General features: G+C 39.2%; 1 protein-coding gene across 1 annotated transcript in view; it reads left to right on the top strand.

Annotated features, from left to right (window-relative positions):
- LOC133456668 (semaphorin-4B-like) overlaps positions 1-13,312 on the top strand; it is a 55,171-nt gene extending 41,859 nt beyond the window's left edge. The window contains exons 9-15 of the mRNA XM_061735197.1: positions 2,039-2,220; positions 4,120-4,270; positions 5,677-5,887; positions 6,656-6,771; positions 7,610-7,767; positions 9,209-9,300; positions 12,021-13,312. Coding sequence (XP_061591181.1) covers positions 2,039-2,220; positions 4,120-4,270; positions 5,677-5,887; positions 6,656-6,771; positions 7,610-7,767; positions 9,209-9,300; positions 12,021-12,793 — 1,683 coding nt within the window. The 3' untranslated portion in view covers positions 12,794-13,312. The remainder of the gene's footprint in view (positions 1-2,038; positions 2,221-4,119; positions 4,271-5,676; positions 5,888-6,655; positions 6,772-7,609; positions 7,768-9,208; positions 9,301-12,020) is intronic.
- The last annotated feature ends 260 nt before the right edge of the window (positions 13,313-13,572 follow it).

Here is a 13,572-nt window from a genome sequence, read left to right as displayed (position 1 = left end):
TGTCGAGATTAAAAAGGAAAGGAAAAAAAGAAGAAAAAAAGAAAAAAAAAAAGAAAAAAAGGTCAAACATATCTGAAAAAGCTCTAGGAGCCACTAGGGCGGCGCTAAAGAGCCGCGGGTTGCCGACCCCTGTTTTAGATGCTTCCTCGCTCTAACAGACCTGATTGAAATGAATGTCCATCCTCAGCATCTCACCAAGGTCTGTTCAGGCCTGTTATTGACAGTCATATGTATTGGCGTGTGCTGCAGCAGGGACACGATAAAACATGCAGGACACCAGACCTTGAGGACCAAACCCCTGCTTTAGATCATCCACCATTCCAACACGGCTGCATATTCACTTCTCTCATTCTCCTGGTACCGATCAACCATCGTTAATGTCCGGTTTCTCACAGGTCTAACTTTCCTTTACTGAGACTAATGAGTGGCTTAAACCTTGTTGTATTTGTTCTGATGAAAGCTTGTTTTCATTGTAAACACGATTAGTGTCGTATCTTCCTCCACTTGGCTTCAAGTCGTAAATGCTTTGATTTGACTCAGGATGTACTAAACTGTTTATCCAGTCACTCCTAATCTCCCTGGTATCTTTATGATTGTTTTCTGTTTCTGCAGCCTAAACAATGTTTCACGTGCACGGAGAGCTCCTCTGACTGCTGTAGATACAGATTGATCCGTTCCGCCTGCACAAACCTCACGTTTGACCTTCTTAACAACTGAGTTAATCACAAAGCATCCCACATAAACATGTGTTGATGAAATAACTTGAATCTATTGTCTATTGTCTGAGCTGTAAATCCTAAACATTCCCCTGAATTTGTTTTGCACATTTAATCCCATTATTACCGGTATGTAACATTCAGTATATTCATGATATACATACTTGAGTGTTTCTGTGATATATCAACCTAACTGTGTCTGAAAATGTGTGATGAGAGTATTCACTTAAAATGAATATTTAATCCAGTAGGGGTGGGGATCGATTTAAATATCAAGAATCGATTCGATTCCGATTCTTAAGATTCAGAATCGATTATCAAGATTTGATTGGATCCGATTCGATCCAATATTGATTTGGGTTAGTGTTAATAAAACTGTTTTTTCAGCTGTTGCATGAATTATATGACTGTAGTTCTGCAACATATTAATACTAGTATTATATTGAGATTCAACAGCAAGTATTGGCAGCTAATGATGCTGTAAGGACCAATCAGCTCCCAGAATGCTGATAGAACTGCTTTCAGAAACATCAGAAACATCATCTTGTGGGTCAGAATTATCAAACAGATCCAGGGCAGCAAACAGAGGACAAAAGAAATCGTTTTTATTTTTTCCCCATTTATGAGAATTTGGTTTTTAACATTTATGCAAATTTAACCCCAAGACAGTATATAAAGCAAAGAAATATAGACAATTTATGCAATTATAACTGAAAACTTTAATGTTTTCATACCTTTAAACATATTTAAAGGCAAAAACATGGCACCAGTTATTCTCGTGTCCAACAAAATATTCCTTTTTTGGGCATAAACAAAAAAATACCAAAAGTTGTGATGTAATTATGAAAAAGAAAAAAAAAAAATTTTTTTTTAAATCGATCCTTAGACATATGAATCGATTTTTAGGAATTAAAATGAGAATCGATTTAAAATCGGAGAATCGATCTTTTCAACACAGGCCTGTAATCCAGATCTAAAGCTTTTTGATATTTCATTATTCACTTGTTAATGGTCTATTTTAGCTTCAACATGACATTGGAAAAGCAGTTGAGCATCTAGTTGCAGTGAGCTGAGCAGTTTCCAGCCCTCATACTGCTGTTTTTGTCTGTTGTTTTGGAGAATGGGAGGCTTTGATTTCCTCCCAGCTGCAACACATTCATCCAAAATCAGATTTCAGTCTGTAGAGAGTCGAAGGCTGAGCTCGGATCATCAGTGGATCTTTAGCTGATGCCAAAATATGTAGAGGTTTTAGGTCTACAAAAATGATTGGGACATAAAGTCATCTGTGATGTCGTCTAACATACTGAATGTCTCTCACTCAGGGTGACAAGGGCGGTGAGCGGGTGCTGCAGAAGAAATGGACCACGTTCCTGAAGGCTCAGCTCCTGTGTTCGCTCCCCGACGACGGCTTCCCCTTCAACATCATCCAGGACATGTTTGTTTTGAAGCCCATGGGAGACAGCTGGGAGAGCACCGTGTTCTACGGCGTCTTCACCTCTCAGTGGTGAGACACGAGTACAGGAAGTGGTTCAGGCCGTCACTGTGTCGCATCTCAGCTGTCGTCTGTTTCACACGGTGTGATTTCTGTCACCGTCAGAGGCGATCCCACACACACATGCAGCTCACACGCAATGTTGACCTTAAAAAAAACAGCTGTAATGCAATCCTCAAGTAGAAAAAAACTGAAGCAAGGAAAATACTTACAGGACTGTCTCAGAAAATTAGAATATTGTGATAAAGTTCTTTATTTTCTGTAATGCAATTAAAAAAACAAAAATGTCATACATTCTGGATTCATTACAAATCGACTGAAATATTGCAAGCCTTTTATTATTTTAATATAGCTGATTATGGCTTACAGTTTAAGATTAAGATTCCCAGAATATTCTAATTTTTTGAGATAGGATATTTGAGTTTTCTTAAACTGTAAACCATGATCACAATATTAAAATAATAAAAGGCTTGCAATATTTCAGTTGATTTGTAATGAATCCAGAATGTATGACATTTTTGCATTACAGAAAATAAAGGACTTTATCACAATATTCTAATTTTCTGAGACAGTCCTGTACAAAAAAACTGTATTACAGTTTTTAAACCTTTACAAGGTATATTATTACAGCTGTTGGGTTTTTATGTCCTTGCAGATGGTATAAACTCAAGATATTTCATATTTCGTCTCGTCATTTTCATTTTACTCGTTAGCGGACATCCAGTCCTGCATTTGCAGTTCGCAACACATTGCAAAATATGGCGATGGGGCAAACTGAGGCCAGAAATGAGGTAGAAAATAACATATCGATGATGTTACTTCAAACAGGTCAACAGCTGACTGTAATCATGAGTTGATGCCTGAAAGACCTCCAGTTTGTCAACAAATACAGGACTGTCTCAGAAAATTTTAATATTGTGATAAAGTTCTTTATTTTCTGTAATGCAATTAAAAAAAAACAAAAATATCATACATTCTGGATTCATTACAAATCAACTGAAATATTGCAAGCCTTTTATTATTTTAATATTGCTGATTATGGTTTATAGTTTAAGATTAAGATTTCCAGAATATTCAAATTTTTTGAGATAGGATATTTGAGTTTTCTTAAAAAAATGACAAGCAACAACTGAAACTCATTTCTGAACTTCATTGCTTGGTATCATCGGTATTTTTATAATTATCTTTAAAAGGCTGCGTAGTGTAAGGAGAGTTTTTTTTTTTAATTTATAATTTTTATTTTTCAAAATGAAGACAGGGACAATAAATAAAAAAAAAGGTTAAAAACACCACATTTCACATAATCAAAAAAAGAAACATTACAATAACATACAAAAAAAAAAAAGACAAGGGGGTGGGGGAAGGGTTGGTACAGATAAACTTTAAGAATGATGGAGCCTCTAGCGTCAGTTCAGGTCCCGCTCTAAAAGAATAATAAGTAAAATAAAATAAAAAGCATGTGACCAACACAACAGGTCATATTATTATTATTACATTATTCTCAACTGTTGTCTAATGACAGTCCATGGGGCAAATTGGTCATTTTCATTATCTTTGAGGATTGCGGTTGCCTTTTCCATTGATAATAAGTCCAAAAAGTCCTTCAGCCAATTGTATTTGTGAAAGCAGTTTGGTTTGCGAATCTTCCAGTTCATAAGTATTGACCTTTTCACAGACAGAAAGGCGAGAGCAATGATACGTTGCATAATCTTCCCATGCATTCTCCACTGCACTCCCCAATAAACAGCAGTGTAAGGAGAGTTGATTACAAAGTGGCAAAAACCTTTACTGAACCAAAACTGTGTGGAATATGTTGCAAACCTGAAATACAGAACTGGATAAATACTTTTTTTTTTAAGGTTATGATGTAGTTATATGCTTTTTCTATTACTAATCTGTCTTTTTAAATAGGTATAAAGGGGCATCGGGCAGTTCAGCAGTCTGTTCCTTCAGCATGGAGCAGGTGGAGCAAGCGTTCAGCGGCCGCTACCGGGAGGTGAACAGAGAGACGCAGCAGTGGTACACCTACAACCACCCGGCCCCGGAGCCACGGCCCGGAGCGGTGAGTTTACACTGTCCTGTCACGGTGGCACTGAAGCTGTTTCTATCGTTTTTCTGTTGGTTCCCCGTCATTTAAGTTAGAAGAATGCAGGTTCACACAACAGCTAGATCAGGGGTCGGCAACCCGCGGCTCTAGAGCCGCATGCGGCTCTTTAGCGCCGCCCTGGTGGCTCCTGGAGCTTTTTCAAAAATGTTTGACCTTTTTTTTTTCCTTTTTTTTTCTTTTTTGTCTCTTTATTTCTCTTTCTTTCTCTTTTTTCCCTTTTTCTCTTTTTTTCTTCTTTTTTTTCTTTTTTTCCTTTTCTTTTTTTTTCTTTTTTCCTTTTTTTCCCTTTTTTCTTCCTTTTTTCTTTTTTAATCTCGACATTTCAACTTTTTTCTCGACATTTCAACTTTTTTCTCGACATTTCGACTTTTCTCTCGAAATTGTACTTCAACATTTATCTCAACATTTCGACTTTTTTCTCAACATTTCGACTTTTTTCTCAACATTTAAACTTTTTTCTCAAAATTGTACTTCAACATTAATCTCGACATTTCAACTTTTTTCTCAACATTTCGACTTTTTTCTCAACATTTCGACTTTTTTCTCAACATTTAAACTTTTTTCTCAAAATTGTACTTCAACATTAATCTCGACATTTCAACTTTTTTCTCGAAATTTCAACTTTTTTCTCAACATTTCGACTTTCGCCATTTGCCTTCATTCTAAGGGTTATACAAGACTTTTCATTTTTTGCGGCTCTAGACATATTTGCCGTATATATTTGTCCACTCTATTTCCTCTTAATTTCTTTGCCTGATCGAAGATGAGGTCCACAAATGGTGCCTTTGCTGATTTTACTTTTTCTATGCATCAAACGAAATGAAATAGTCTTTAAAACTAACAATAGATAGTCCGTGAAGCTGAATTACTTGATAAAATACATCTTTATTAGTGTTTTCCGTTTAATTTTGAGATGCCACGTGAACCCAACTCTAACATCTTCTATTCCTGGGTCAGGACAGTGTTATTTATAGAGTAACTCAATTCATTTCATCTCCAATAACAGAGGTTACAAAGTAAAACAGTTTTAGGATGTGCTTTAAGGAGTTCCAGATGTTTGTTAAATAGAAACTAAAAGCTGATCTTCTACACTGGAGACCTAGAGAGCTGAGAAACCTTTGCAGGAGTCTATTGTCACAGTTTGATAAGGACTTTGATCACCAGCAGAAACAACAGCGTCCATATACTGTTAACCATTATGATGAGTTAGAATTAGAAATATTATCTATAAACTAATGACTTGAGACAGAAGCATGACTGTAACTCAGCATAATAAAATCCATGTATACACACCTCCAGCAGTAGTTTGATTTTTGTTTTTTCTTCTTTTTTCCCCTCATTTCTAATATATTTCCCATCAGTGCGTGACCAACCATGCCAGGCAAATGGGTATCCATTCATCCCTGCACATGCCCGATAAAGTGCTCAACTTCGTCAAGGACCATTTCCTGATGGACAGCGTGATCCGCAGCGCTCCCCTGCTGCTGAAACGCAGCGTGCGCTACACCCAGATCGCCGTGCACAAGATCCAGGGCATGGAGAAGGCTTACGATGTGCTTTTCATCGGGACAGGTGCCGTTTTTATGCCACAAAAAAATTGAAAGAAATTCAGCAAATGGCTTTAATAGAAAAGAATAGTGTCAATTGCTTTGTTTCCTACGACGGAGTATTAGGGCCAAACTAAGACAAAAAAAAAATGGAAATTACGAGAATAAAGTCGTAATATTTTGAGAATAAAGTCATAATATTACCAGAATAAAGTCGTAATATTAAATATATTATAAATATATAAATACAACTTCACAAGATGCTCAATATTCCTCATTTTAACACAGGGAGAAGACTGCCCTTCCTGTTAGAGTTCTCATAAATTATATTCTCATAATATTACGACTTTATTCTCATAAATTACAACTTTATTCTCGTAATGTTACGACTTTATTCTCGTAATGCTATGACTTTATTCTCATAATATTACGACATTATTCTCATAATATTACAACTTTATTCTATTACGACTTTATTCTCGTAACATTATGACTTTATTCTCGTAATATTACGACATTATTCTCATAATATTACGACTTTATTCTATTACGACTTTATTCTCGCAACATTACGACTTTATTCTCGTAATATTACGACTTTATTCTCATAATATTACGACATTATTCTCATAATATTACGACTTTATTCTCGTAATTTTACGACTTTATTCTCATTATATTATGACTTTATTCTCGTAATTTCCTATATTTTTTTTGTCTTAGTTTGGCCCTAATACTCCGTCGTAGTTTCCACCACAAAATGTAAATATAATAATATACAATGTCTCCCCAGATGACGGAAAGCTTCACAAAGCCATCAATGCCAACAGAAAGATGCACATCATAGAGGAGATGGTTCTGTTTGAGGAGCCTCAGCCGGTGCAACACATCGAACTGGATCCTCAACGGGTAAGTCTGATTAACCCAATTAAACCCAGAAATACTATCAAATTATATTCATGCATTTTTATTAGTCAGAAGTATCTTTTATTCAATCAGGTGTAGTTCATTTTTGTTAACTAATGAGGATGCAAAAGAAGCAAAAGCTGGTTAGAGGCTTTTCCCTCCGCAGGGTCTGCTTTGCTGTTAGTAATCTCACGGCCTGGAAGAGAGTTTATTACCCTCCCTGGCATTTTACCCAGAGCTAAATTACATTACCTTTTCCCTTTATTACATAAAGAACTCTCCCTGTGCCAACGCTGCCAAACTGAAATCTTATCTGTGATTATATAATACTAATAAAGTCAAATATTCTTTTTGTCAGTAAAGTCTTTTTCTCCAGATAGTGAGATGAAAGACTGAGGGAGAGAAGACGACATAAAAATAGACTCTGAGTCTGAACCTGTAGGCCGTGTGTTGGTTTGACTGTAACGTAGGTGGGGGGTGGGGGGGGGCATGTGTTTAACACATGTTGGCATGAAAATCGGTCAAACTGCAAAAAGAATAAACAGAAAATGAACAAAGTGCACGGTAAACGTCACTGACATTGCGAACATGTGTCTTTGAACACATGATGATAAAGTTTCTCAGCTGGTCTGGATACAGAGAACAGCTGGCCGGCGTTTACCCCGTTGTGTAAGTCGTACTCTTCTGTTTGCCTTAAGTAATCACTCCAGCCTGCTTTCTTCTTTCCCTGAAATGAGAAACCCGTAAACAGAGAGGCAGAAGCCGTCCCCTGCCCTGCAGCCGCCCCCTCGCGGGGCCCACACGCACGCGCTCACAGATGTTTTCACTCCTCTCTCTGCAGGGACTTTTGTTCGTGTCGTCATACTCGGGCCTGGTGGAGGTTCCAGTGGCAAACTGCTCCAACTACCTGAGCTGTGGCGAGTGCGTGCTGTCCCGAGACCCGTACTGCGCCTGGACGGGCCGCCTGTGTCGCGACGTCAGGATGGCTCCACCTGACAGGTGAGGGGCTGATTAAACACTGGATGAAGCAAAGGAGTTGACATAAATAACCCACGTGCATCTACAGAATGAGTCACATGACTTGTTTTATTGCTGCAAATATTTGATTTGATTTGATTTTTATTTGTCTCAAACATGCAGAAGCATAAAACAAACGGTATATATAATAATAATAATAAAAAGAAATAGCACATTGTGATGAAGTGCAAGTTCGAGAAGGAGCTAAAGAAAGCAAAGCTTATCAAGTTCAGCCCCCCCATACTTTGTCATATAGTATAAAATACAATTATATATACATATATATACATTCATAAACACATACATACACATACACACCTATACACAGTACTCGAGTTGAGGGGTGATGAGGGGGGGTGGCGTCCCCACTGAAATAAAAACGGTCCAAATCATCCCCCCTGTAAAACTGCCATTCCTCCTTTCCATCCCTTATGTCATTTCATCAATGAATGTGGTTTTACTGATATTTCAACATTTAGAGTCATCACCAGAAAAATAACATCAGAAAAATAACTTATTTGACCATTTTCACTTGTTTCAAGTAAATTTTCACTTGAAATAAGTAGGAAAATCTGCCAGTGGGACACGATTTATCTTCTCATTACAAGCAAAAAAATCTTGTTCCACTGGCAGATTTTTCTACTTATTTCAAGTGAAAATTTACTTGAAACAGGTGAAAATTGTTGTTTTTTCCAGTGATGAGTCTTGTTTTAAGTGTAATGAGATTTTTTTTACTAAAATGAGACATTTTAACTAGAAATAAGACAAATATTCTTGTTAGGATTTTGAGTTTTTGCAGTGATCCATGTTACTTATCCTGTGAAGGACAGAGTCATATTGATAAGTTCAGAAAACTGTTTTTTATTGTTTTGTTTTGATGTATTTGATGTAAGCCCAGTGGATATTTAAAGCTTACAGAAGGCTGCATTTAACTGCTGCTATGTCATTCCTGCAGTATTTCTGCAGCTGTTTTGGTCAGTGCTATTATTTGTAACATATTATATTATTTGTAATCAGCACAAATTATCTGTCCCCATATGATAAAATCCACCATCCCCCCTGATTTGTTTTTACAACTCGAGTACTGCCTATACATATACACATCCATTTACACACACATATACATTCACACATATATACATACACGCACACACACACAGATACAGACACACATTCATACAAATTTCAATTCCATAAGAATGCAATCAATGCAAATCAATGCAATCTAATATTCACTCAAACATTTGAGATGACCATTACCAGCTTATAGTCATGTGCTTGTAAAAGCTCTGTCTCTTAGTCATTCTGATGAAGCTGTGCACGCAGGATTCGCTCCGGGGGAGAAGGTACATCCATATAAGGTGCTCCTGGTTCCAGCTTCTGCTTCTCACCCGGTTGTTTGGTTTGCTGTGTTTTGTCTCAGCCACTGGCAGCAGGACGTGGAGGAGGCTGACACATCAGCCATCTGTAACAGGACCGTTCCCAGCCCCAGATCTGCCAGACCAGCCGCTCCTCGTGAGTGTGTTTTTGTTTTCATCCCAGTCTCGGCCTTTCATTTAAGTTCTGCCACTCACTTCTCCGCAAACGCGCTCTCAGCCTTTAAAGAACCGCGTCAGCTCCGATGATAAAGTCAGGGAACAGGTTGTTGGGCCTCAGCCATGTGTTGAGCAAAGTCAGACCCAACATCAACAGCAAAGCCTGACCACATGGTTTTGAGACAAACACACTCCATGACTCAAATCCCCAGCAGGCTTTGCAGGGTTTATTGTTTTGGTGTAAATGACAAAGATTTGGGCTTTCATTGGGCACGGACCCCAAACCCCAGCAGCGATCCCCGCTGACGCGTAGCCAGAGGTGGGTAGTAACGAGTTACATTTACTCCGTTACATTTACTTGAGTAAGTTTGGGGAAATTTTGTACTTTTAGGAGTAGTTTTGAATCACTATACTTTTTACTACTTGAGTAGATTTGTGAAGGAGAAACTGTTCCTCTTCCTCCGCTACATTAGGCTACGTTTAGCTGTTACTTTTCTTTTATTCCTTTTATTCACGTATGCGTCAATCTCATGACATCACTGGGTGATTCTTTGGGAAAAAATATTTGTTTTTGCATGTTTTGTCACATTTACACAGACTCAAACACACAGAGTTTCTATGAGTTCATGGACTTGTTCTAGTTCTGGTTAAAAAAGAAAAGTACAAAGGCTTGAAATTTTGTGCTACTTGTGCTTAATTTATTTTTTTTATTCTGTTATTATTTTATTTATTTTATGTATTAAAGTACTTGAATTTACTTATTATTTTAATTTAAGCTATTAATTTTAATTTATTTTATTATTTTATTGATTTAATTTGCCTGAATTATTTTGTACTTTTGTCTGTTTGAATGGTTGTGTTAAAAAAAGAAATCAGACGTTACTCAACAGTTACTCAGTACTTGAGTAGTTTTTTCACCAAGTACTTTTTTACTTTTACTCAAGTAATTATTTGGATGACTACTTTTTACTTGTACTTGAGTCATATTATTCTGAAGTAACAGTACTTTTACTTGAGTACAATTTTTGGCTCCTCTACCCAGCTCTGCGCGTAGCAGCCCAGGCCCGGCTATAAAGAGCGGGCCTTTTTTGTTACATTTTCTGGCTGCAAAGCTCTTCCTCTTCTGTTACTCTACAGCGCCACCCCTGGTCACAAGCTGACACGCATAGAATAACAGTTCTTTTTAGACTGATTGTGCTGTTTAGTTATTCATTCCCAATATTCGGGTGGTGATTAAGTAATATGGATGATTTATTTACATTATTAATAACAGTCATCAGACAATTATTAAGCACCCTTTGATAACTAGACAAGCACTTGGGGGCTTTATTTGGATTAAAGCAAGCTCTGGTTTGATGGTCCTGTTATGGTTTGAGTGAATTCTGTCATCGGAGATGTGGGTAAACCACAAGTGGACTGAGATCCTCTGAAAAGAGTTGGTTTGCTCCACTTCCAAACCAACTCCGGCACAATTTCTTTTTTTGTGTTTGTTTAATAAAATATTAATGCAGCACAAACCAAAGACATAAAAACATAAAGTACTTGGTTTGCAGTTTGCAGTCAAACTGATTTCACTCTTTTTAACGATGGAGTGATGTTACACATTACAGTTGTTTAGACATTTCTTCAACAGGACATTGTCCAGAGAGCGAGATGAGGGGACAGTGCTGTGAGGACGGGAGACCTAAAGCAAAGAGTCCTGGCAAACATACGCTTAGACACAAGACCCCGCGCTACTATACCAACAATCAGCTACTTTTTTAGTTCTGTGTAGTGCAGATGATCCCATCTCCCGACATGTGCAAACCCATTACTAACCCGTGTTCCTTGACTTTGCTTTTTTCATTTGAACTCAGAACAGATCACGCCACAAACTGCTTCCCTCGCTCCATTTTCAAATGAACAACTCCTGATTTATATCTACCGTATTTTCTGGACTATAAACCGCTACTTTTTTCATAGGTTTTGAACCATGCGGCTTATACAAAGGTGCGGCTATTCTGTGGATTTTTCTTCCACTGCTCGGGGCGCTCTAACTGGAATTAGAATCAAAACTAAGACAAAATAAATGCAAAGAAGAATACACTACTTCTTCTTTAGCAGATAGAAGTAGGTAGAAGCAGATTTCAAACAGATACATAGATAAATAAATACTGGTTATTTTCTCTTGGTTCTGTCCCGTTTTAATCAGCAAAGTTGCTGCCGTGTTAAAAGACACTGTTAGGAAAGGATCTATTTAGGTACAAACATGTACATCATTTACAGTTCAAAATCCTTCTGTACATGTAGTAAATATCTAATCTAACAACATAAATATCTGCGGCTTGCATATCTTTTTTTTTTTTAAATAGAGAGGATGCAGCTTGTATGCAGGTACGACTTGTATATCTTTTTTTAATTATTTAAAAAAAAAATAGAGCGGATGCGGCTTATGTGCGGTTTATAGTCCAGAAAATACGGTAATTTCTTGCATGTTTTTTTTTTTTGTCACCTTTCAGTCACCTAGTGTGAACATTACAATGTTTTCAGGACTTCTGATTACAAGACAGGCTTAAAAATGTGTTGTTTTTTTTTGTACACAGTTAAGAAAAGGGAACCAGCAAACCCCAAAACTGACTTTATTAATGGACATTTTATCCAGTTCAGTTCTTTGTAATAGAGACTTGATCCTCCATAATTAATCTACATTTTATCTTGCAGGTGGCTCTCATTGCAAGGTCATTACGATGCCAGCCAACACGTTTCGAGTGCTGCCCTGTAAGCTCCGGTCCAACCTGGCCCAGAGGAGGTGGCACTACAGCGACAGCACCAGCAAGTTCCTGTACGCCACGCCGGAGGGGAACCTGGTGGTGGTGGCCCAGTCCGACCAGGTGGAGACGTACGAGTGCTGGTCGGAGGAAGAGGGCTTCCGCCAGCTGCTGGCCAACTACTGCGTGAGAGCAGAGCCCCGGCAGGAGAGCACGACTCTGATCGGCCACTCGCGCACGCCGCACATCGCCCAGGAGGAGAGCATCATCCTGCCGGGCCAGTCCCCCGCCGAGCAGGTGCACACCAAGACGTACTGGAACGAGCTGATCGTGGTGTGCGCTCTGCTGGCCTTCTCCCTGGTGGTGTTCTCCCTGTTCGTCATCTACAGGAACCGCGACCACATGAAGTCCATGCTGAAGCAGGGCGAGTGCCCCAACATGCAGCAGAAGAAGCCCCGGATAGCGGGGAAGCCCACGGAGAGCCTGCCGCTCAACGGCAACACCATCCCCGTCTCCACGTCGGACCACAAGGGCTACCAGACGCTAAACGACAACTACATCTGCAGCACGCCCACGCACGAGTCCTCGCCGGACAACAGCAAGAGCTTCTCCGAGTCCTCGGACCGGCGGCCGCTCAACGTGAAGGAGAGCCACGTGGAGTACTCGCCCACCTGCCCCCGGCCCCGGGTCCGGCTGGGCTCGGAGATCAAGGACTCCATCGTATGAGAGCTGAGCGTTCACTCAGAGATGACACCCTGCATCTCCGTGAGGGAGAACGGCCTTCGAGCACAGGAGAGGAGACCCCTCACACGATCCTACATCACAGCACGTTTCCTTTCTTTTAATCATGTCGGTTCTGTGATCAGTGCGGAGGTCATTTTCATTTAACCATTACCACTCCAAAGCCAGAGGTTGCTCTGGTTTTTGCTGCTACAGACATATACGAGGAGGCAGCACAATCTCTGGTTTCAACTAGGATAACCACGGCAGCTGCTAAGAGTAATTATAACTGTCTTTTTTGACTCAAACAGACGGCCACTAACATCGGTGTGTGTGTGTGAGAGAACAGGTGCAGGGAAACGAAAGACCTTCTATTATCACAGTATCTTTTTAGGTATATATCAGTAGATGGTCCTATCTAGATGTCTGTCGCATACAATGATAAAATCAAAGATATTGTAACCCTGTAATATTGCACATGTTCTGCAGAAGAACGCGCTTCTGTCACGCACACCAGACCCCGGCTGCAGCTACACGGTGTCCAGGAGTTCAGGTGTCGGTTAAGATTGTTCACATTTATCCATTTTTCATAGTCAAACGCAAATTATGAAAGCAAGTCAGACGCACAGTCGTTCCCTTTTTGCCGAGGTAAAGTCATGATTGTAAGAGGAGGGGAGGTGGATTGAGGGTCGCTGATATCGAGAGCCTGCTGTTGGAGGAAAATCGCAAAGATTTGTCGAGTTCTGCGTACAAAACGGTGGCGTTCACCTCCTGAATGTATGTAC

The sequence above is a fragment of the Cololabis saira genome, chromosome 2 (genome assembly GCF_033807715.1).
Source record: "Cololabis saira isolate AMF1-May2022 chromosome 2, fColSai1.1, whole genome shotgun sequence".
NCBI lineage: Eukaryota > Metazoa > Chordata > Actinopteri > Beloniformes > Belonidae > Cololabis > Cololabis saira.
Note: the sequence above shows the minus strand (reverse complement) of the source record. Positions and strands in the feature narration are given on the sequence as shown.